The sequence below is a fragment of the Gobio gobio genome (genome assembly GCF_949357685.1).
Source record: "Gobio gobio genome assembly, chromosome: 15".
NCBI lineage: Eukaryota > Metazoa > Chordata > Actinopteri > Cypriniformes > Gobionidae > Gobio > Gobio gobio.
The window spans coordinates 53,463,452-53,488,192 of record NC_137108.1 but is presented as its reverse complement, the minus strand read 5'-3'; the positions used below and the strand labels follow the sequence as shown (position 1 = coordinate 53,488,192).

The 24,741-nt window shown below is 39.6% G+C and overlaps 1 protein-coding gene across 1 annotated transcript in view; it reads right to left on the bottom strand.

The window, feature by feature from the left end:
- csmd3a (CUB and Sushi multiple domains 3a) overlaps positions 1 to 24,741 on the bottom strand; it is a gene marked incomplete at both ends in the record, with an annotated part of 567,839 nt that overhangs the window by 40,245 nt on the left and 502,853 nt on the right. The window contains one exon of the mRNA XM_079838157.1: positions 3,946 to 4,119. Coding sequence (XP_079694283.1) covers positions 3,946 to 4,119 — 174 coding nt within the window. The remainder of the gene's footprint in view (positions 1 to 3,945; positions 4,120 to 24,741) is intronic.

The window sequence follows — 24,741 nt, the reverse complement described above, 5'->3', positions numbered from 1 at the left end:
TTTCAGTTTTGTTTTTTTTACTGCAGAAAAATGCCAAAAATCAGGGTTGTAGAAGTCCTAAAAATCAACAGAAAATATATGTAATATTTATTTTGACCAGCTCAGATTATGTTCCGCATCTCGCTGCTCTTATCATTTGTAGGGAAAGGCCTTTATTTTCCACCGTATTCCTGGAAAGTGTCAGCCGGTGTTGATCTGGATCCTCGAGACGAGGCTTTAATGTGTGTGTGATCGCTGCGCGTCGAAGCGTGTATTAGCACGGCTCTAATCTTGTAGCGCTGGCAGATCCTGCAAGAATGAGTTACGATTTATGCCTTATCAGCACTAAAAACTGACAATCTGGGATTGCTCCAGCTTATCTGTGTCCTGAACACGCGAGCACCTGCTTAAAGAGCAGAGGAACATCCATTCAGCAGAACAAGAGGAACGCTTGGCTGAGAAAGAGGAAGAAATGAAGGTGTAGTTTACAGAGCAGGTTTGCTGGAGTTCAGGCACAATCTGGCCCTTGTCAAACTCGCTCAAATCCTTACGCTTGCCCATTTCTCCTGCTTCTAACACATCAACTCTGAGGACAAAATGTTCACTTGCTGCCGAATATATCCCACCCACTAACAGGAGATCATCAGTGGTCATAATGTTATGCCTGATCGGTGTATATGACCCTTTTTTCATTTCATATGAATATATATCATGTCTGCCTCCCAAATCTATAGAGGCCCATTTCTGCCACATAAGAAGAAGAAACAATCATGCTCTGGTAAATCATAATTCTGAGATAAAAAGTCAAAATGGACGTAATTTTTTACTTCTAACTTCATAATTTTGTCTTTTTAATCTCATAATTTAGATTTTTGTCAATTTTATATTTTTAAATACATTTTCATTGGTCAATTTTGTCTTCTAAGTAATTATGTCCACTTTTTAAACCCATTTTGACTTTGTCATAATTTAAATAATAATTTCGCCATTTTTAATCTCATCATTTTGACTTTGAAGTCACAATTTCAACTTTTTAAATCATAATTTGGACTTTTAACTCATAATTTAAAAAAATTTTGATCTCATAATTTTGATCCAAGTCATAATTTCATCTTTTCAAGTCATAATTTCTTTCAAGTCATAATTTTAACTTTTTAAATAATAATTTAAATAATAATTTAAACTTTTCAAGTCATTATTTCCATTTTTTAAACTCATTTGGATTTAAATCACAATTGAAATCATAATTTCAACTTTTTAAATCATAATTTTGACTTTTAGGTTATATTTTTTTATATCATAATTTTGACAAAAAAGTAAATTTCAACTTGTCATAATTAAAAACTGTAATCTCATAATTTTGACCCAAATCATAATTTCATCTTTAAGTCATTATTTCAACTTTTTAAACTCATTTTGATTTAAATCATAATTTGAGTCATCATTTCGATTTTTTAATCTCATCACTTTGATTTATACAATTTCAACCTTTTAAGTCATAATTTAAAAAAAAAAATCTCACAATCTAGTTTTTAATAATAATATAAACTTTTTCAGTCAAAATTTCAACATTAATTTTGACTTTTTAAGTAATAATTTAAACTTTTTAAACTCATTTTGACTATGAAGTCACAATTTGGATTTTTTAAGCCATAATTGCAACTTTTTATTTTCATAATTCTGACCTAAGTCATAATTTCGACTTTTTAAGTCATAATTTCAAATTAGTATGTCATAATTTTGACCAGTACAAGTACAATAAGTAATAATTGACTAAGTAATCATTTCAACTTTCTTAAATACAATTTCACATTTTTAATCATATCAACTTTTCATCTCATAATTATGACTTAACATGTCATAATTTCATATTTTTGTCATAATTAAGACAACATTTTATCATTTCATCTTTTTTGTCATAATTATGACTTAACATGTCATAATTTCATATTTGTTGTCATAATTAAGATATAAAATGTTATAATTTCATCTTTTTTGTCATAATTATGACTTAACGTGTCATAATTTCATATTTGTTGTCATAATTAAGTTATAAAATGTTATAATTTTATCTTTTTTGTCATAATTATGACTTAACATGTCATAATTTCATATTTTTTGCCATTAAGACTTAAAATGTTACAATTTCATTTTTTTTGTCATAATTATGATTTACCAGAGCAAAATTTTTTTTTTCTCATGTGGCAGAAATTGGCTTCCATGCTAATTTTAAAATATTGAAACTGAATATATGGAATGGAACTGAATATATGCAAGTCCATAATTGAGTATGTGTCCAGACAATGATAAGCAAGCTTTGGCCTAAAGCTAAACTCATAACTCATGCTCAGATACATGTGTCCAAAATCCACTGGAAATATTAATGCATCTTTGGCAGTCCACTACTATTGCATTAGACAGACTACAATTTGTCATGCACTTATCTCACTATTTAAGAATGATATATGAAACGGATGAAATGCATGTTCATATCTCAGCGTATCACTATATTCATCAAACTCAGTGGATGTGTGTGTGTGTGTGTGTGTGTGTGTGTGTGTGTGTGTGTGTGTGTGTGTGTGTGTGTGTGTGTGTGACGGCTCTCTGTTCTCACTCTGAATGGCAAGATCTGGCTGCTCATGTAAAGCTGCTGTAAGCTAATGTTTTGCCTCAGTATGTATAAAATGTCTGACAGGTATCACTGAAATGGGTGTCTTGAGAAATCACTGTGACAAACCTAGAATCTGTAAACAGCAAAGACAGAGAGAGAGAGAGAGAGAGAGAGAGAGAGAGAGAGAGAGAGAGAGAGAGAGAGAGAGAGAGAGAGAGAGAGAGAGAGAGAGAGAGACAGAGAGAGACAGAGAGAGAGAGAGAGAGAGAGTGACTCATGCTTTTTTAACCAGTCAGCAGCCAATCAGAACGGCTCTCTGCACATTCTGGGTTGCGGACATCAGCTCAGAGTTTTGGGAAGAAGTGAAAGAGGGTTAGGAGTAGTGGAGGCCTTTAGAGAACTCTGAATATATGCGATTCAACTGAATATATGGAAATTAAACTTTAGATATATGGAATTAAACTGAATATATGGAATATATTAAAATTAATATATGGAATATATTATAATTAATATATGGAATATATTATAATGAATATATGGAATATATTATAATGAATATATGGAATTAAACTTTGAATATATGGAATTAAACTGAATATATGGAATGGAACTAAATATATAGATTATGGATTGAAACTGAATATATGGAATGGAACTGAATATATAGATTATGGATTGAAACTGAATATATGGACTGAAATGGAATATATGAAATGGAACTGAATATATAGATTATGGATTATGGATTGAAACTGAATATATGGATTAAAATTGAATATATGGATTGAAATTGAATATATGGAATGGAACTGAATATATGGATTGAAACTGAATATATAGATTATGGATTGAAATGTAATATATGGAATGGAACTGAATATATGGAATGGAACTGAATGTACAGATTATGGATTGAAACTGAATGTATATATTATGGATTGAAACTGAATATATAGATTATGGATTGAAAATGAATATATGGAATGGAACTGAATATATAGATTATGGATTGAAACTGAATATATAGATTATGGATTGAAATTGAATATATGAAATGGAACTGAATATATGGAATGGAACTGAATGTACAGATTATGGATTGAAACCGAATATATAGATTATGGATTGAAATTGAATATATGGAATGGAACTGAATATATGGAACGGAACTGAATATATAGATTATGGATTGAAACTGAATATATAGATTATGCATTGAAATTGAATATATGGAAGGGAACTGAATATATGGATTGAAACTGAATATATGAAATGGAACTGAATATACAGAATTAAAGGAGTAGGTGAGGCCTTTAGGGACAAGTGATATGTAATCAGCTGGAGATACTCACGCAGACACAGAGGAAGCTCTCCGCTCCAGGAGCCGTTGGAGACACAGGTGAGGACGGCGGGGAAGGACAGCTCGTATCCCAGCATGCAGCGGTAGCTCACGCTCGTGCCCCATGCGAACTCTGACCCCTCCACCTCTCCGTTAGAGACGCTGGGAGGAGCGGCGCAGGTCACCGCTGGAGGAGAGAAGCACACACACACACACACACACTCGCGTCACCGCTACATCCGGCACAGGAGTTATGCAAATGTGGGTTCAGTGTAGATGCAATGCCACATATACACACACACACTAACATTCAAACGCTTGGGGTGGTAATACTGAAATGTTTTCTACGTGAATATACACTCACCTAAAGGATTATTAGGAACACACACTAATACTGTGTTTGACCCCTTTGGCCTTCAGAACTGCCTTAATTCTACGTGGCATTGACTCAACAAGCTGCTGAAAGCATTCTTTAGAAATGTTGGCCATATTGATAGGAGAGCATCTTGCAGTTGATGGAGATTTGTGGGATGCACATCCAGGGCACGAAGCTCCCGTTCCACCACATCCCAAAGATGCTCTATTGGGTTGAGATCTGGAGACTGTGGGGCCATTTTAGTCCAGTGAACTCATTGTCATGTTCAAGAAACCAGTTTGAAATGATTGGAGCTTTGTGACGGTGCATTATCCTGCTGGAAGTAGCCATCAGAGGATGGGGACATGGTGCTCATAAAGGGATGGACATGGGCAGAAACAATGCTCAGGTAGGCCGTGGCATTTAAACCATGCCCAATTGGCACTAAGGGGCCTAAAGTGTGCCAAGAAAAAATCCCCCACACCACCAGCCTGCACAGTGGGAACAAGGCATGATGGATCCATGTTCTCATTCTGTTTACGCCAAATTCTGACTCTACCATCTGAATGTCTCAACAGAAATCCAGACTCATCAGACCAGGCAACATTTTTCCAGTCTTCAACTGTCCAATTTTGGTGAGCTGGTGCAAATTGTCGCCTCTTTTTCCTCTTTGTAGTGGAGACGAATGGTACCCGGTGGGGTCTTCTGCTGTTGTAGCCCATCCGCCTCAAGGTTGTGTGTGTTGTGGCTTCACAAATGCTTTGCTGCAGACCTCGGTTGTAACGAGTGGTTATTTCAGTCAAAGTTGCTCTTCTATCAGCTTGAATCAGTCGGCCCATTCTCCTCTGACCTCGAGCATCAACAAGGCATTTTCTCCCACAGGACTGCCGCATACTGGATGCTTTTCCCTTTTCACACCATTCTTTGTAAACCCTAGAAATGGTTGTGTGTGAAAATGCCAGTAACTGAGCAGATTGTGAAATACTCAGACCGGCCCGTCTGGCACCAACAACCATGCCACGCTCAAAATTGCTTAAATCTCCTTTCTTTCCCATTCCGACATTCAGTGTGGAGTTCAGGAGATTGTCTTGACCAGGACCACACCCCTAAATGCACTGAAGCAACTGCCATGTGATTGGCTGATTAGATAATTGCATTAATGAGAAATTGAACTGGTGTTCCTAATAATCCTTTAGGTGAGTGTGTAGTAATGTGTCATTTACAGTCACAGTCTTGACTGATATTCAGGATGCAAATTTTCACTTTTATGCAGATACATGGAGCACTGTGATCGGTTAAAATTCCAATCCGAATGAAATTGTAATGGGTTTGAGAGGGGTGGGATAAACCTTTTCATGAACTGATCAAACGGAAAATTCTACCATGTAAAAGACCTGATCCGAGAACTGTGAGTGTACGTGATACACAGCGCGCGCCTCCACAACTGAAGAGCGCGCACCGCACTCACACCAGGATAATGTTAACAAGAGAGGAAAGTTAATTTTTCTGAGGTACTAAACATTTTATTTCGTAACATGTTATGAACATAATGTTGGAATAATGAGGTAGACATAGCCTGGCTACAGCATCTCATCTTCACAGCATTTGTCCTGGGCTTCAACTGTGCCTGACAGAAGAATGCATCTTTCTGAGGTGATTCTTACACTTTACAACAAATAATAAATAGCTTTTATAAAACTGTATAAGTCCTGGTGGCCGGTGAGAGTTGCCATGGCAACGGGGAACATTCAAGCTGCTGGAGAGTATGTGTCGACTTACCTCATTTCAAGTTTTTATATATATATATATATATATATATATATATATATATATATATATATATATATATATATATATATATATATATATATATATATATATATAAAGTTCAACAACTGCTTCAAATTGGTTAAGTAACATTATCCACAGTCTACTTTAATTACTTTTGTTAACATTTATACCTCTGTGATTATGGTGTTTTGCCTTAATCATCTGAAATATCTATGCGTTTAGTACTAGTAATGATGCTGAGCACGTCTTGAATGCTTTCACTGTAGATCCTATGTTTTTATTAATAATTTGGGTGCATTTTATTGTTAATTTTGTGTTTTTCCAAAATAAATGAATTTAATTAATTTTGAGTCCGCATTCATCGTTCACAGCTGTTGAAATAGCCATTGTATAGGACATAAATAAGTTTAAACTACTGCATGTCCGCCCACAGAAAAATAAATAAATATAAAAATTACCAACACGGAACTATTGATCCACGAACATCTCAGTTACTATTAGGGCTGGGCGAAAAAATTATAACGATATGTATCGCGATAGACACGTAATCGATATCAATAAAAAATGAGTTCCATAATAGTTTTTTTCTTCGTTGGAAGAAACCAGAGGTTGCGAAGCAAGTTTGGGTTGCATGAACAAAGGCACTCGCTCTCTGGTAACCAAGCAACGTAGGCTAACAGCCAATCAGGTAACAGTATCATGTCTGGTTGCGCCATATCGTAGTCTCGCGTTGGATTAATTCTTCAGCAACAGAACCGGCGTGGAATGATAAGTGGAAAAACAAGTCAGCTCACCAGTTTTTTTTTATTGTATAAAGGCCTTTGCGAACTGAGTCCGAAATTCGCATGCGAAATTTTCGCACGGCAAAAAATAAATTCGACCTCATGTTATGTCAATCACGCTTACACACTGCCTCCGAAACTTTCGTCCATCAAAAAAAAAAACGGAACAGGTTCGATTTTCTGCGTTTTCCCATCTACAGTGCTGATTCCAAACCTAAAACTGCTGGCAGTGCTGGCGAATGAATCGCCAGTGCTCCTCAGATCAGGGCCGGCCCGTGGCATAGGCGGAATAGGCAAATGCTAGGAGCGCCACTCATCCATAGGGGCGCCAAAATGTATTACTGATACTATTTTATTCATATTAATTTGAAATATTACCAAATAAAGCGCAAAAAAACGTAACCGATTCCCCCGCGTCTTCCCGGTCCGCCTCATCAATCTCCCCCGCCGAGCTACTTGAAGTGCGTCAGTTTAACGTTGGGAATTTGTTGTGTCGCGTCGCCTCTCGCCGTATCTAATGTAGACAGGATTGCTTTCATTTTTTAGGGTGCTTGGCCGCTCGCTCCAGGTGTAGACACGGTGAAAGTTGCCTGATAATTTGACGGATGGCCGAATTGTAGTGTCAAAAAACAGAAGCCCTCTGATGCAGGCAAGATAAGGGAAACACTGCAAAATGCTCTTCTTATTTAGTATTTTTGTCTTGTTTCTAGTCTAAATATCTAAAAATTCTTAAACCAAGATGCATTTACTAGATAAGTAAAATTATTTTTAAATTAAATAGTTTATGCTTAAAACAAGCTAAATTATCTGCCAATGGGGTGAGAAAAATAATCTTGTTTCTGATTGAAATCTTGTTTCTTGTTTCTGTCCCAAACAGAAATAAGATAATTTTTCTCACCCCATTTGGCAGATAATTGTGCTAGTTTTAAGCTAAAACTCACTTCTTTTTTATTTTTCCCCCCACAAAACAAGCAAAACATTATCGAATGTCATTTTACTGGTAAATACATCTTGATTTAAGAATTTTTTGATGTTTGGACTGGACACAAGAAAAAAATTACTAAATAAGAAGAGCATTTTTGCAGTGTAAAGACAGAGGTAAAGTGATGTGATGAATGAACAGTTTATTTAATTGCATAGTAGTAAAATACTAATGTACGCTAATTAATTCCAGTTTTACCATAGACTATATGCAAGCAGCTGTTCTGGGTTCCCCAGTGGCCACAGACAGTGTGTTGCAACCGTATTTTGTAAAAAAAAAAAATCATATCTGTTTTTAATAAAAGCATGTAATATCACTTTTTTAATAGCCTAATGTTTTTACTCTACAGTTGTGCAGTTTTAAGGGGACAAATGGACATTTTAAATTGTATTTGCCGAAATTAGTAATGATATTTATATACAGGTTTATTTAAAATAGCAACATTTTATGTAAATTTCACATTAAATATCTAAATTTCTCAGTTTAATTCTTGGTGAAAAAACATGAATGTGCATATTAGTGGAAGTTTGCTGCCATCTACTGGAAAACAAACACTTTTGCTAGTTCTCAATAGTTTGTGCATGAATGCTAGATGCAATTACTTGTTATTTGTGTTTAGGCTGTAATGTGGCGTAGGTGCTATTTTTGTATAGTTTAACTATCATCAGCCCTTTAAAAAAATTAAATAATAATAATATCATGAACATAATGATGGGATAGAATGGACTGGACATCATATTAAAACAACAATAAAAAAAAATAAAAAACATCAATGCATTAAAAAAAGAAAACAGTACCAGTGTTTCCGCAACTTAGACTGAAAACATGTAGTGCTAAACCTTGATACAAGGGGCACCAAGTAAAATCTTGCCTAGGGCAGAAAATTGGTCAGGGCCGGCCCTGTCTGTCACCACACATTGTATTTCTCACGCAGAAAAACCAATCAAGCACGTCTCCCCTGGAATTCTTAGTCGAGCCTGCCACTTATCAGCCAATCAAAAAAAAGAAAGAGGCTACACAATAGCCAAGCAGAAAATAGCACTATTGTATCTGGGTAAGATTTAACGCAACAACCAATGAAAAAAAAGCATATCCTGGAATTGTTCACAATCATCCTCGTTTACCGAGCATCACTTTGAGATCTCCTGTTTTAATGCTACAACACATTCACAACTTGTTTGACACCAACAATGACAACTTGACTGCTGTTAGAGAATGTTTCCCAGATAATCAGCATCAGTTTTTTATGAGTGTCTGTAACTTTCCAACATTTCTTATTTGTATATTCAAAAATATTTAAAACAATCTCATAACAATTTTCAGTGTAAATTATTTAATTTGATTGGCAACAGCCCTACAGTGTCTTATTCTAATTTAATTTATAGATCAAATTTAAGAATATAAAAGGAAAGCTGAAGCATAGCCTATATTTAATAAGATTATGGAAAAATATCACAAATATGCAGATTCAAATATGTCAAAGCTGATTGAACTCTGGCCGGAATATTGCTTCAGAATAAATTATATTTACAACACGCACACAAAAAAAAAAAAAAAATTTATTTCTGGAAAAGCAAATGTTTTACTCGGACAAGTGAATGACAGATTTACTTGTCGGAAGGACGTGAACAGTCATCTCATTTTTGCTGGGGAATATATGTTCAGGCTGCTGTTAGGTTAGCTAACAGTTTGACCAGAGTATGTGAATTTCAGCAGTTATTCTGACACTTGTCTTTCAATCGGAATGATTTTAATCGGAATGACAAAAAAGTGCGCATGTAAATGTGGCTACTGTCATGTATTGTAGAGCGTCTTCTAAACAAGCTTCAACTGGCATTTGATATCATTCAGTCAATGCTTCATACTCTAAAACTGGGTTTGAATGCTGATAAAACCAAACATTTGTTATTTTCAAAGAAGAGAAAATAGTACATAATCCCCTTTCTCTCCAGACCTTACCAGGAAATATGATTGAGTTTGTGGAAGCGGCCATACATTTTATGTTTTAGGATGCTTTAATGAATAGAACAGCATTTATTTGAAATATAATCTTCTGTAACACTATAAATGTCTTTTTATTATCAGTTTTATGCTACATATGCAACATTCTGACTGTTATTGTTCAATATACAGTTCATTGACCTTTAGTGGGGCATGTTGTCACACTATACATGCCTTAAAACACTTGTATAGGCTAAATTTAGTAACAATTATGAAACATGATGCAGCAACAATATGAAACATAACATACAAATGTATTAAACCTGAGAACATATTCAATATTTAAGTTATGTTAAAATCCATATTTATGATATAGATAACTCTTGCGTGAATGTGTGCTAGCGTGGTTTACTCTAGTTTATCTAACAACAAACAGACGTGAGTTTAGATGGTTTCACAACATACAAAACCACTACTAGACTAGCACACATCTCCAATGAGCTCAAGAGGGTAATAAATGGACTTAATCTTAATAAATCTTAATGTAATAAATACTGCACAAACAAATCTCAGCTATTAATCAATTATATTTCAGATGTAGATCAGTCAAGCACATGCACATTCACACAACACTGTTTCATTTGTTCCCACTGAGCAGGAATTCATTCATATTCATTTCATTAATACCCTCATGTAATAAATTAACATGATTTTTGGCGTTTTATGACGCATTTTAAAACATCTGAATGTCTGTCAAACACTTGAGAGATCAAATAAATGTTAATTTTGGTAATTTTGGTATGTCCCACAGTGTCATGTTTGTTGCTCGCCATCCTACATCACACACGATCTGTCAGGATCAGGAATTAAACTGAATATATGGGATGGAACTCCACATATATGGAATGGAATTGAACATATGGATTGGAATTTAATTTATGGAATGGAACTCTGAATATATGGAATGCAACTCTGAATATATGGAATGGAACTGAATATATGGAATGGAACTATGAATATATGGAATGGAACTATGAATATATGGAATGGAACTGAACATATGGATTGGAATTTAATATATGGAATGAAACTGAATATATGGAATGTAACTATGAATATATGGAATGGAACTGAACATATGGATCGGGATTTAATATATGGAATGAAACTGAATATATGGAATTAAACTCAATATATGGAATGGAACTGAACATATGGATTGGAATTTAATATATGGAATGGTATTCTGAATATATGGAATGGAACTGAACATATGGATTGGAATTTAATATATGAAATGGAACTCTGAACATATGAAATGAAAAAGAATATATGGAATGGAACTCTGAACATATGAATTGAAACATAATATATGAAATGGAACTCTGAACATATGGAATGGAACTCTGAACATATGGAATGGAACTCTGAATATATGGAATGGAACTCTGAACATATGAAATGAAACAGAATATATGGAATGGAACTGAATATATGGAATGGAACCATGAATATATGGAATGGAACTATGAATATATGGAATGGAACTGAACATATGGATCGGGATTTAATATATGGAATGAAACTGAATATATGGAATTAAACTCAATATATGGAATGGAACTGAACATATGGATTGGAATTTAATATATGGAATGGAATTCTGAATATATGGAATGGAACTGAATATATGGAATGGAACTGAACATATGGATTGGAATTTAATATATGGAATGGAACTCTGAACATATGAAATGAAACAGAATATGTGGAATGGAACTCTGAACATATGGAATGGAACTCTGAACATATGGAATGGAACTCTGAATATATGGAATGTAACTCTGAACATATGAAATGAAACAGAATATATGGAATGGAACTCTGAACATACGGAATGGAACTCTGAACATATGGAATGGAACTCTGAACATATGGAATGGAACTCTGAATATATGGAATGGAACTCTGAATATATGGAATGAAACATAATATATGGAATTAAACTAAATATTTTAAAAATAAATGAAACTGAACATATGGAATGAAACGGGATATATGGAATGGAACTCTGAACATATGAAATGGAACTCTGAACATATGGAATTGAACTCTGGATATATGGAATGGAACTCTGAACATATGGAATGGAACTTTGAATATATGGAATGGAACTCTGAACATATGGAATGGAACTCTGAACACATGGAATGGAACATTGAATATATGGAATGGAACTCTGAACATATGAAATGAAACAGAATATATGGAATGGAACTGAATATATGGAATGGAACTCTGAATATATGGAATAGAACTCTGAATATATGGAATGAAACTCAATATATGGAATGGAACGGAATATATAATTGATCACACAGTACTTTACAGTCATATAGAGAACAGCTGCTTTACACTGGAACAATATTTCACAATTTTCACTGTATTTCTGATCCAATAAATGCAGCCTCGGAGAGCAGAAGAGACTTCTTTCCAAAAAACACAACACGTACACCAGCCTACGGTATAGTGTACATTTAACAGCATTCACTTCTCATGTCCCGCTACACTTCACACCACAGAAGGAAAAACAGCAGCAAACTTCCTCCAGCAGTGTCGACGCTGAAGCCCTGATCTGTATTTCGAGGCTGTTCTGCCCTCTGGCCAAGCTTTAATATCTGGCAGAGCGTCTAAAAACCCAGCGATGAAGAAAGGAAGGTTTCTACCCTCTTCAACAGCACGCAATAAAGCGCAAACACTGTATTCAAGCGTCATGAAGATCACTCCTCCGGCGTCGAGTGTCATTCACGAAGGGACTAAAACACAGGGTTTGAGCGGCACTCTTGCTGGAGGAGTTAAGAGGTTTGATCGAGGCTGGATACACACACACCGTGGCGCTGGGATGCATCCTTTGCAATCCGCCTTCACCTGTTGCATCATCTTTCTTTGAGCTTTAATGAGACTTCTCTGCGGCCTGGTGTCTGGAGCGAGCGTGTTTATTTACTGAACAAACTAGGGCTGGTGAAATCAACACAAGTCAGCAAACGTCTGCGGGCCCAATCAAAAGATTTTTAAATTGCAAATCTCAAATTGAAAAAAAAGCACGTGGGGGGGGGAGCAGATGGAAAGTCGTCCGCTGATACTCTGACAGTGTAGGAGAGCAGCTGGGGCTCGGACGCAGAATGAATAAATGATGAGATGTTTTGGAAAGCAATAAAACCCACAAAAAAAGAAGACGTGCGGGAGTCACGCCGCTGCTCGCATTGTAAATGTGCAAATCCACCCATGCAAAACTAACAAATTACACTCAAAGGTCAATGATGTGTCCATTAGTTCATCAGCCATCGGCTTTCATTAAAGGGACAGTTCAGATTATTTACTCAAACTCAAACACAGGACATTTTAAATCAATCATTTTTTGGTGTTTCGATTGTAGCAGCTCAATAAGGGTGCTTTCACATCTCTAGTTCGGTTCCTTTGGTCCGAACCAATGAAACTGAATATATGGAATGGAACTCTGAATATATGGAATGGAACTGAGCATATGGATTGAAATTTAATATATGAAATGGAACTCTGGAATGGAAATATTTTAAATATAAATGAAACTGAATATATGGAATGAAATGGAATATATGGAATGAAACATAATATATGGAATGGAACTCTGAATATATGAAATGAAACATAATATATGGAATGGAACTCAGAATATATGGAATGGAACTCTGAACATATGGAATGGAACTCTGAATATATAGAATGGAACTCTGAACATATGGAATGGAACTGAGCATATGGATTGGAATTTAATATATGAAATGGAACTCTGGAATGGAAATATTTTAAATATAAATGAAACTGAATATATGGAATGAAATGGAATATATGAAATGAAACATAATATATGGAATGGAACTCAGAATATATGGAATGGAACTCTGAACATATGGAATGGAACTCTGAATATATAGAATGGAACTCTGAACATATGGAATGGAACTCTGAACATATGAAATGAAACTGAACATATGGAATGGAACTCTGAACATATGGAATGGAACTCTAAATATAAGAAATTAAACTGAATATATGGAATGGAACTGAACATATGGAATGGAACTCTGAATATATGGAATGGCACTCTGAATATATGGAATGGAACTCTGAATATATGGAAAGGAACTGAACATATGGAATGGAACTCTGAACATATTAAATGAAACTGAATATATGGAATGGAACTCTGAATATAGGGAATGGAACTCTGAATAAATGAAATGAAACTGAATATATGGAATGGAACTCTGAACATATTAAATGAAACTGAATATATGTAATGGAACTCTGAATATAGGGAATTGAACTCTGAATATATGGAATGGAACCCTCAAGATATGGAATGGAACTCTGAACATTTGAAATGAAACTGAATATATGGAATGGAACTCTGAATATATGGAATGGAACACAATATATGGAATGGAACTTTGAACATATGGAACGGAACTCTGAACATATGAAATGGAACTCTGAATATATGAAATGAAACAGAACATATGGAATGGAACTCTGAATATATGAAATGAAACAGAACATATGGAATGGAACTCTGAATATAAGGCATGGAACTCTGAATATATGGAATGGAATTCTGAATATTTGGAATGAAACTCTGAATATATTAAATGAAACAGAACATATGGAATGGAACTCTGAATATATGAAATGAAACAGAACATATGGAATGGAACTTTGAACATATGGAATGGAACTCTGAATATATGGAATGGAACTCTGAATATATGAAATGAAACGGAACATATGGAATGGAACTTTTAACATATGGAATGGAACTCTGAATATATGGAATGGAACACAATATATGGAATGGAACTTTGAACATATGGAACGGAACTCTGAACATATGAAATGGAACTCTGAATATATGAAATGAAACAGAACATATGGAATGGAACTCTGAATATATGAAATGAAACAGAACATATGGAATGGAACTCTGAATATAAGGCATGGAACTCTGAATATATGGAATGGAATTCTGAATATTTGGAATGAAACTCTGAATATATTAAATGAAACAGAACATATGGAATGGAACTCTGAATATATGAAATGAAACAGAACATATGGAATGGAACTTTGAACATATGGAATGGAACTCTGAATATATGGAATGGAACTCTGAATATATGAAATGAAACGGAACATATGGAATGGAACTTTTAACATATGGAATGGAACTCTGAATATATGGAATGGAACTTTTGAATATATGAAATGAAACAGAACATATGGAATGGAACTCTGAACATATGGAATGTAACGGAATATTTTTAAATATAAATGAAACTGAATATATGGAATGGAACTCTGAACATATGGAATGGAACTGATACTAGTTCTGTTCATTTGGTCCAAACCAAGGGCAAATAATTATACATTGTAGCATTTTTCAGCTTTTTTGGTTCCTTTTCACACCACTGATTGCTTTGGTCCGAACCAACGAACCAAAATGCAGTCACATGACAAAATCCACATCACTCATTGGCCATGGCGTAGGGGGGGCGCGGGGCACAACCTAACGCGGGTTAGTTGTAACACACATGTTTTAACCCTTTCCACACGTGCCAGAATGACCAAACTCAGTGTATTTACTAGTTGCCATATCAACATTATTTAGAGAAAAAATAGCGCCAAAATAAAAAAACTTTGGAAGATATTACTGAACATGTATTTAACCATAGCAAAAGTTTATTTCTTACCTAAGTTCATTTTTCATCTCTATTTTTTGTGTTTATTTAAAATAAGATATATCTGATATTATTATAATCTTATATCTGTTATTTAACAGTTGAGATGTTCTTTAATGCTGATCTAACAGCAGAAGACATGAGCCGCGGTTTACATCCCAGTTGAGCAGACGGGGTGTGTGTTAACACTGCCTTACAATGAGCCCCTATTAGAACTACGCTATTATATTCTGTACTTTTATTCTTTTTTTTGAGAAACCATGAAAAAGGCTGAATAATGACTGAGAGTCAATGTTCAGAAATGATTCGTTATTATTATGTTTTGAACTGTGCTGTTTAGCTGTATTTAGCGATGTGTTTGTTGTCAAACTCAAAAATTAATAATTAAAAAATGCCATTATTTTATTTTAAAAAGTTGATCTTGATGCCTGATCTGTGTATATTTATATGTATACATACAAGTACGTTTCTTGCATCTCGGCAGTCCCTATAAAATTACTTTCCTCCGAATGTTTTCTTTTGGGTTTCCACAGAAGGAAATAAAGTTGTGTGCGTTTGAAGCAGTGATGTGAGGCTTTGCTCTTCACTCAGTTCTCCTCAGTAGAAGATATGAGGTGCTGGAAACCCTCTGTGAGCGGCTCGTAGCTTTTGGAGATTAAGTGGGAAGAAGGGACAGAATATCCGGCACTGAAGAGACACTGGCCATAAGCCTTCAGCTCACAGTAAACTTCAGTAAACAGACGAGCGCAGACTCCAGCGCCACCGCCCCAGAGTTTGCCGAGCTGTCCGACCCAATCAAAGTCAAAATCCAAGGGATGAAGCATGAGCTGCAGCTTTGGACAAAGTTTAGCTGACTTACTGTGGCCTGCATGACTGAAAGCCTTCACATATAATGTATAATAAATCAGCGTAGGTGTGTGGAGACTGCTTCAAGTGAGGATGATGAGGATGATGATGTGAAACATTTCATGTGTGCATCTCGTGGCTCAGGGGCCGAGTTTAATGAGACATGGAAGCTAACAAGGTTAAAAACTGCAACTCTGAGTGTTCCCGTCTCTCCGAAGGGCACTGAATGTTAAATCCGCTGCAATTAAATAGATTCATGCAACCTAACTTATTAAAGCAACAGCCAGTTCAGTTAACAGGTCCATCTGTGTGTGTGCGCTTACACACACTTCCCGCCTGCCGCTCTTTTTTTGATCGCCTTTTTTTCGTATCATATATTTGAGTAATTATCATAAATTAGGTTTCATTTGAGAGCTTACGAACTCAAAATTCATCCTGTGAAAACTGTTTTGAAATCGGACGTTGCGTTACCATGGAAACGGTACTCTAAATACTTCTAACAGGCTCCTCCCCCTGGTGGGCGGCGTCATGTTTCGTATTACAACATTTATTTGAACTACAACCCAAAATCAGAAAAAGTTGGGACAGTATGGAAAACGCAAAAAAAAAAACTAAATTTACTTTGACTTGTATTTCATTGCAGACAATATGAACACAACATATTTCATGTTTTGTCTGGTCAACTTCATGTCATTTGTAAATATGCATCCTTTCCTGTCATTCAGACCTGCAACACATTTCAAAAAAAGTTGGGACAGTAAAGCATTTACCACTTTGTAATGTTGCCATTCCTTTTCACAACACTTAAAAGACGTTTAGGGACTGAAGACACCAAGTGATGAAGTGTTTCAGGTGTAATTTTGTCCCATTCTTCCTGCAAACAAGTCTTAAGGTGGCCAACAGTTCGGGGTCTTCCACACATTCTCTATTGGAGACAGGTCGGGACTGAGGCAGGCCAGTCAAGTACCCGAACCCTCTTCCTCCACAGCCAGGACTGCAGAATGTGTGCAGAATGTGCTTTTGCATTGTCTTGTTGAAATATGCATGGACGTCCCTGGAAAAGATGTCTTCTTGAAGGCAGCATATTATGCTCCAAAATCTCGATGTACTTTTCAGCATTAATGGAGCCTTCACAGAAGTGCAAGTTACCTTTGCCAAGGGCACTGACACAACCCCATACCATGACAGACCCTGGCTTCTGGACTTGTTGCTGGTAACAGTCTGGATGATCCTTTTCTTCTTTGGTCCGGAGCACACAGCGTCCATTCCTCCCAAAAAATACCTGAAATACTGCTTCATCTGAGCACAGTACACGTTTCCACTGTGTGATGGTCCATCCCAGATGCCTCGAGCCCAGAGAAGTCGACGGCGCTTCTGGACACTGTTAACATAGGGCTTCCTTTTGGCACAGGACAGTTTTAACTGGCATTTGTGGATGTAACTACGTATTGTGGTACTTGACAAAGGTTTGCCAAAGTAGTCCTGAGCCCATGTGGTGATATGGCTTCTAGATGATGACGATTCTTGATGCAGTGCCGCCTGAGGGATCGGAGATCACGGTTGTTCAGCTTAGGCTTGCGCCCTTGTCCTTTACGCACTGAAATTCCTCCAGATTCCTTGAATCTTTTAATTATGGTATGCACTGTTGAATGTGAAATATCCAAATCTCTTCCTATCTTTCTTTGAGGAACATTGTTTTTAAACATTTCAATAATTTTCTCACGTATTTGTTGGCAAACTGGCGATCCTCTGCCCATCTTTGCTCCTAAAGGATTAGACCTTTCTTGGATGCTGCTTTTGTACCAAATCATAATTACAATCACCTGTTGACATCACCTGTTTCAAATCACATCATTATTTAACCATTTTACCTCATTACTAGCCCTAAATTGCTCCTGTCCCAACTTTTTTTGAAATGTGTTGCAGGTCTGAATGACAGGAAAGGATGCATATTTACAAATGACATGAAGTTGACCAGACAAAACATGTGTTCATATTGTCTGCAATGAAATACAAGTCAAAGTAAATTTAGAAATCCCTTCTTTTTTTATTTATTTGCGTTTTCCATACTGTCCCAACTTTTTCTGATTTGGGGTTGTACTTTATAATCAAAATCTTTTCTAATCTTGACAAAACACATATCGTCGGAAAGGTCTGAGTCTCAAGGGTCCATATTTGGTGACTGTTTTGTGATGGAAGTGATATTTGGACGGAAATTTACAGGAAAATGCTTCAAAAAAACAATCAATGGAAAGTGGATGTCACCCGGTGGCTATTTTTGGTACAGCGCCCTAAACAAAATCTCATGGGGACTTCAATTTTTGTGATATCAACTTAAAATTTGGAACACATCTTGGTTAGACATATGGCTTTGATTTTATAGTAATTTTAGAGTGAATTTTACTTATATGCTGAGTTTGCATATACAATTATACATCAAATGTTACATATAAACATAAAAAATTATTAATTAATATTTTTTAAACATTTAAAAACGATTCCGCGATTCTGTCCGCGTTTTTTTCATTGCCTGTAGGGCCCTACATACAGAGTAGCCACTAATTGTTGGATTGACCCACAATACCAACAAGTCCCGGCTCAGCCAATGGCGTGAGTTTGGGGCGGGGCTTTAAAAGCGCTGAAGCGCAGCAGTCTGTGGCAGGTGTGTGTGCTCACAGTTGCTCAGCATGTGTTGCACGTAGAAAGGCCCATCGCTCAAGCCGGTCCCTGAGGCCGGTCAGTGTGGATGACAGACATGCTGCATCACTGCTGCTCGTCTACACGGCTGACCCGAGGTGAACAGCAGCGCTGCCAAGTAGAAAGCGTTTCATCCAAAACATCACCTTTATTCTCGGCCAAGGTGCTTTGAAAAGACTTCCAAATCTTTTTCCAACTAACTACAGCTGCCCTTTTCCCCTCCAGCAAACACTTACCGTCATGATGTTTACTGATGTGAGAGAATATCGACTTAAGTTTTGGCCTGAACATAAAGTGGACAGCTCTGTAAACACACTTGAAAACTGCAGAACAAGGTCTGATAGGATCTACACATGCACACACACAAATTAACACGATTTAAAGATTACTGTATGAATAATTTATATCCGAAACATCTTACAAAAGAGAAATTATATTACTCTAATACTATTATACCACTGCATATTAATATGACTTATAGTTAGAATTTCTATTTTTTCTATTCCATATGCTACAGTAGCCACTCCCCAAACTCTCCACCTGCTACAGTAGCCACACCCCAAACTCTCCACCTGTTACAGTAGCCACTCCCCAAACTCTCCACCTGTTACAGTAGCCACTCCCCAAACTCTCCATCTGCTACAGTACCCACTCCCCAAACTCTCCACCTGCTACAGTAGCCACTCCCCAAACTCTCCATCTGCTACAGTAGCCACACCCCAAACTCTCCACCTGCTACAGTAGCCACACCCCAAACTCTCCACCTGCTAAAGTAGCCACACCCCAAACTCTCCATCTGCTACAGTAGCCACACCCCAAACTCTCCACCTGTTACAGTAGCCACTCCCCAAACTCTCCACCTGTTACAGTAGCCACTCCCCAAACTCTCCACCTGCTACAGTAGCCACACCCCAAACTCTCCACCTGCTACAGTAGCCACACCCCAAACTCTCCACCTGCTACAGTAGCCACACCCCAAACTCTCCACCTGTTACAGTAGCCACTCCCCAAACTCTCCATCTGCTACAGTAGCCACTCCCCAAACTCTCCATCTGCTACAGTAGCCACACCCCAAACTCTCCACCTGTTACAGTAGCCACTCCCCAAACTCTCCACCTGTTACAGTAGCCACTCCCCAAACTCTCCACCTGTTACAGTAGCCACACCCCAAACTCTCCATCTGCTACAGTAGCCACTCCCCAAACTCTCCACCTGCTACAGTAGCCACACCCCAAACTCTCCACCTGTTACAGTAGCCACTCCCCAAACTCTCCACCTGCTACAGTAGCCACTCCCCAAACTCTCCACCTGTTACAGTAGCCACACCCCAAACTCTCCATCTGCTACAGTAGCCACTCCCCAAACTCTCCACCTGCTACAGTAGCCACTCCCCAAACTCTCCATCTGCTACAGTAGCCACACCCCAAACTCTCCACCTGTTACAGTAGCCACTCCCCAAACTCTCCACCTGTTACAGTAGCCACTCCCCAAACTCTCCACCTGTTACAGTAGCCACACCCCAAACTCTCCATCTGCTACAGTAGCCACTCCCCAAACTCTCCATCTGCTACAGTAGCCACTCCCCAAACTCTCCACCTGCTACAGTAGCCACACCCCAAACTCTCCACCTGCTACAATAGCCACACCCCAAACTCTCCACCTGTTACAGTAGCCACTCCCCAAACTCTCCATCTGCTACAGTAGCCACTCCCCAAACTCTCCATCTGCTACAGTAGCCACTCCCCAAACTCTCCACCTGCTACAGTAGCCACTCCCCAAACTCTCCACCTGCTACAGTAGCCACTCCCCAAACTCTCCACCTGCTACAGTAGCCACTCCCCAAACTCTCCACCTGTTACAGTAGCCACTCCCCAAACTCTCCATCTGCTACAGTAGCCACGCCCCAAACTCTCCACCTGCTACAGTAGCCACTCCCCAAACTCTCCACCTGCTACAGTAGCCACTCCCCAAACTCTCCACCTGCTACAGTAGCCACTCCCCAAACTCTCCACCTGCTAGAGTAGCCACTCCCCAAACTCTCCATCTGCTACAGTAGCCACGCCCCAAACTCTCCACCTGCTACAGTAGCCACTCCCCAAACTCTCCATCTGCTACAGTAGCCACACCCCAAACTCTCCACCTGCTACAGTAGCCACTCCCCAAACTCTCCATCTGCTACAGTAGCCACTCCCCAAACTCTCCATCTGCTACAGTAGCCACACCCCAAACTCTCCACCTGTTACAGTAGCCACTCCCCAAACTCTCCATCTGCTACAGTAGCCACTCCCCAAACTCTCCATCTGCTACAGTAGCCACTCCCCAAACTCTCCATCTGCTACAGTAGCCACTCCCCAAACTCTCCACCTGTTACAGTAGCCACTCCCCAAACTCTCCATCTGCTACAGTAGCCACTCCCCAAACTCTCCACCTGCTACAGTAGCCACTCCCCAAACTCTCCACCTGTTACAGTAGCCACTCCCCAAACTCTCCACCTGCTACAGTAGCCACCCCCCTAACTCTCCACCTGCTACAGTAGCCACGCCCCAAACTCTCCACCTGCTACAGTAGCCACGCCCCAAACTCTCCACCTGCTACAGTAGCCACTCCCCAAACTCTCCATCTGCTACAGTAGCCACTCCCCAAACTCTCCACCTGCTACAGTAGCCACACCCCAAACTCTCCATCTGCTACATTAGCCACTCCCCAAACTCTCCATCTGCTACAGTAGCCACTCCCCAAACTCTCCATCTGCTACAGTAGCCACACCCCAAACTCTCCATCTGCTACAGTAGCCACTCCCCAAACTCTCCATCTGCTACAGTAGCCACACCCCAAACTCTCCATCTGCTACAGTAGCCACTCCCCAAACTCTCCACCTGCTACAGTAGCCACACCCCAAACTCTCCACCTGTTACAGTAGCCACTCCCCAAACTCTCCATCTGCTACAGTAGCCACACCCCAAACTCTCCACCTGCTACAGTAGCCACTCCCCAAACTCTCCATCTGCTACAGTAGCCACACCCCAAACTCTCCATCTGCTACAGTAGCCACTCCCCAAACTCTCCATCTGCTACAGTAGCCACACCCCAAACTCTCCATCTGCTACAGTAGCCACTCCCCAAACTCTCCACCTGCTACTGTAGCCACACCCCAAACTCTCCACCTGCTACAGTAGCCACTCCCCAAACTCTCCATCTGCTACAGTAGCCACACCCCAAACTCTCCATCTGCTACAGTAACCACTCCCCAAACTCTCCACCTGCTACAGTAGCCACTCCCCAAACTCTCCATCTGCTACAGTAGCCACACCCCAAACTCTCCATCTGCTACAGTAGCCACTCCCCAAACTCTCCACCTGCTACAGTAGCCACACCCCAAACTCTCCACCTGCTACAGTAGCCACTCCCCAAACTCTCCATCTGCTACAGTAGCCACACCCCAAACTCTCCATCTGCTACAGTAGCCACTCCCCAAACTCTCCACCTGCTACAGTAGCCACTCCCCAAACTCTCCATCTGCTACAGTAGCCACTCCCCAAACTCTCCATCTGCTACAGTAGCCACACCCCAAACTCTCCATCTGCTACAGTAGCCACTCCCCAAACTCTCCACCTGCTACAGTAGCCACTCCCCAAACTCTCCATCTGCTACAGTAGCCACACCCCAAACTCTCCACCTGCTACAGTAGCCACTCCCCAAACTCTCCATCTGCTACAGTAGCCACACCCCAAACTCTCCACCTGCTACAGTAGCCACTCCCCAAACTCTCCACCTGCTACAGTAGCCACACCCCAAACTCTCAATCTGCTACAGTAGCCACACCCCAAACTCTCCACCTGCTACAGTAGCCACTCCCCAAACTCTCCATCTGCTACAGTAGCCACACCCCAAACTCTCCACCTGCTACAGTAGCCACTCCCCAAACTCTCCATCTGCTACAGTAGCCACACCCCAAACTCTCCACCTGCTACAGTAGCCACTCCCCAAACTCTCCACCTGCTACAGTAGCCACTCCCCAAACTCTCCACCTGCTACAGTAGCCACTCCCCAAACTCTCCACCTGCTACAGTAGCCACTCCCCAAACTCTCCACCTGCTACAGTAGCCACTCCCCAAACTCTCCACCTGCTACAGTAGCCACTCCCCAAACTCTCCACCTGCTACAGTAGCCACTCCCCAAACTCTCCACCTGCTACAGTAGCCACTCCCCAAACTCTCCACCTGCTACAGTAGCCACTCCCCAAACTCTCCACCTGCTACAGTAGCCACACCCCAAACTCTCCATCTGCTACAGTAGCCACACCCCAAACTCTCCACCTGCTACAGTAGCCACTCCCCAAACTCTCCATCTGCTACAGTAGCCACTCCCCAAACTCTCCATCTGCTACAGTAGCCACACCCCAAACTCTCCATCTGCTACAGTAGCCACTCCCCAAACTCTCCACCTGCTACAGTAGCCACTCCCCAAACTCTCCATCTGCTACAGTAGCCACTCCCCAAACTCTCCGCCTGTTACAGTAGCCACTCCCCAAACTCTCCACCTGCTACAGTAGCCACTCCCCAAACTCTCCGCCTGTTACAGTAGCCACTCCCCAAACTCTCCACCTGCTACAGTAGCCACTCCCCAAACTCTCCATCTGCTACAGTAGCCACTCCCCAAACTCTCCGCCTGTTACAGTAGCCACTCCCCAAACTCTCCATCTGCTACAGTAGCCACACCCCAAATTCTCCACCTGCTACAGTAGCCACTCCCCAAACTCTCCGCCTGTTACAGTAGCCACACCCCAAATTCTCCACCTGCTACAGTAGCCACTCCCCAAACTCTCCGCCTGTTACAGTAGCCACTCCCCAAACTCTCCATCTGCTACAGTAGCCACTCCCCAAACTCTCCACCTGTTACAGTAGCCACACCCCAAACTCTCCACCTGCTACAGTAGCCACTCCCCAAACTCTCCACCTGCTACAGTAGCCACTCCCCAAATTCTCCACCTGCTACAGTAGCCACTCCCCAAACTCTCCGCCTGTTACAGTAGCCACACCCCAAACTCTCCACCTGCTACAGTAGCCACACCCCAAACTCTTACTATTGGTTGAACTGGAAAGAGATTGACAGATCTGAGCAGACACTCTCAAGTGACTGATACTCCTCTGAGTGTGTGTGTGTGTGTGTGTGTGTGTGTGTGTGTGTGTGTGTGTGTGTGTGTGTGTGTGTGTGTGTGATTGTGTGTGTGTGTGTGAAGGAATGCTAATCTCACAGAGGTCACTGGACTCTGACGGCCTTCACTGTCTGCAGATGGTGAAACGTAGAGCAATGAAGGAGAAACGGAGAGAGAGAGATGAGCCCTCGGGCACAAATGCCTTGCGGCAGACTCCTGGCCTCAGGGTCCGTCCAGCCACAAATCACTCGGTCCATCCACGCCGGGCCAGAGAAATGGCTTTCTAATGACTCTGCATTACGCTCTATTAGGACGCCACATTGATGTTTCTCTGCAGGATCTCAGCGAGCAATTTGCTCTCGGTGTGTTTGTTCTCTGAATTTTAATGGCCGCCATTTTCACGAGTTCTTTAGTAAACAAGACGGTGTGGAGTGTGGAAAAACAGGTCTGGATATTTATACTCACAAACGTCAAGAACTAATGCTG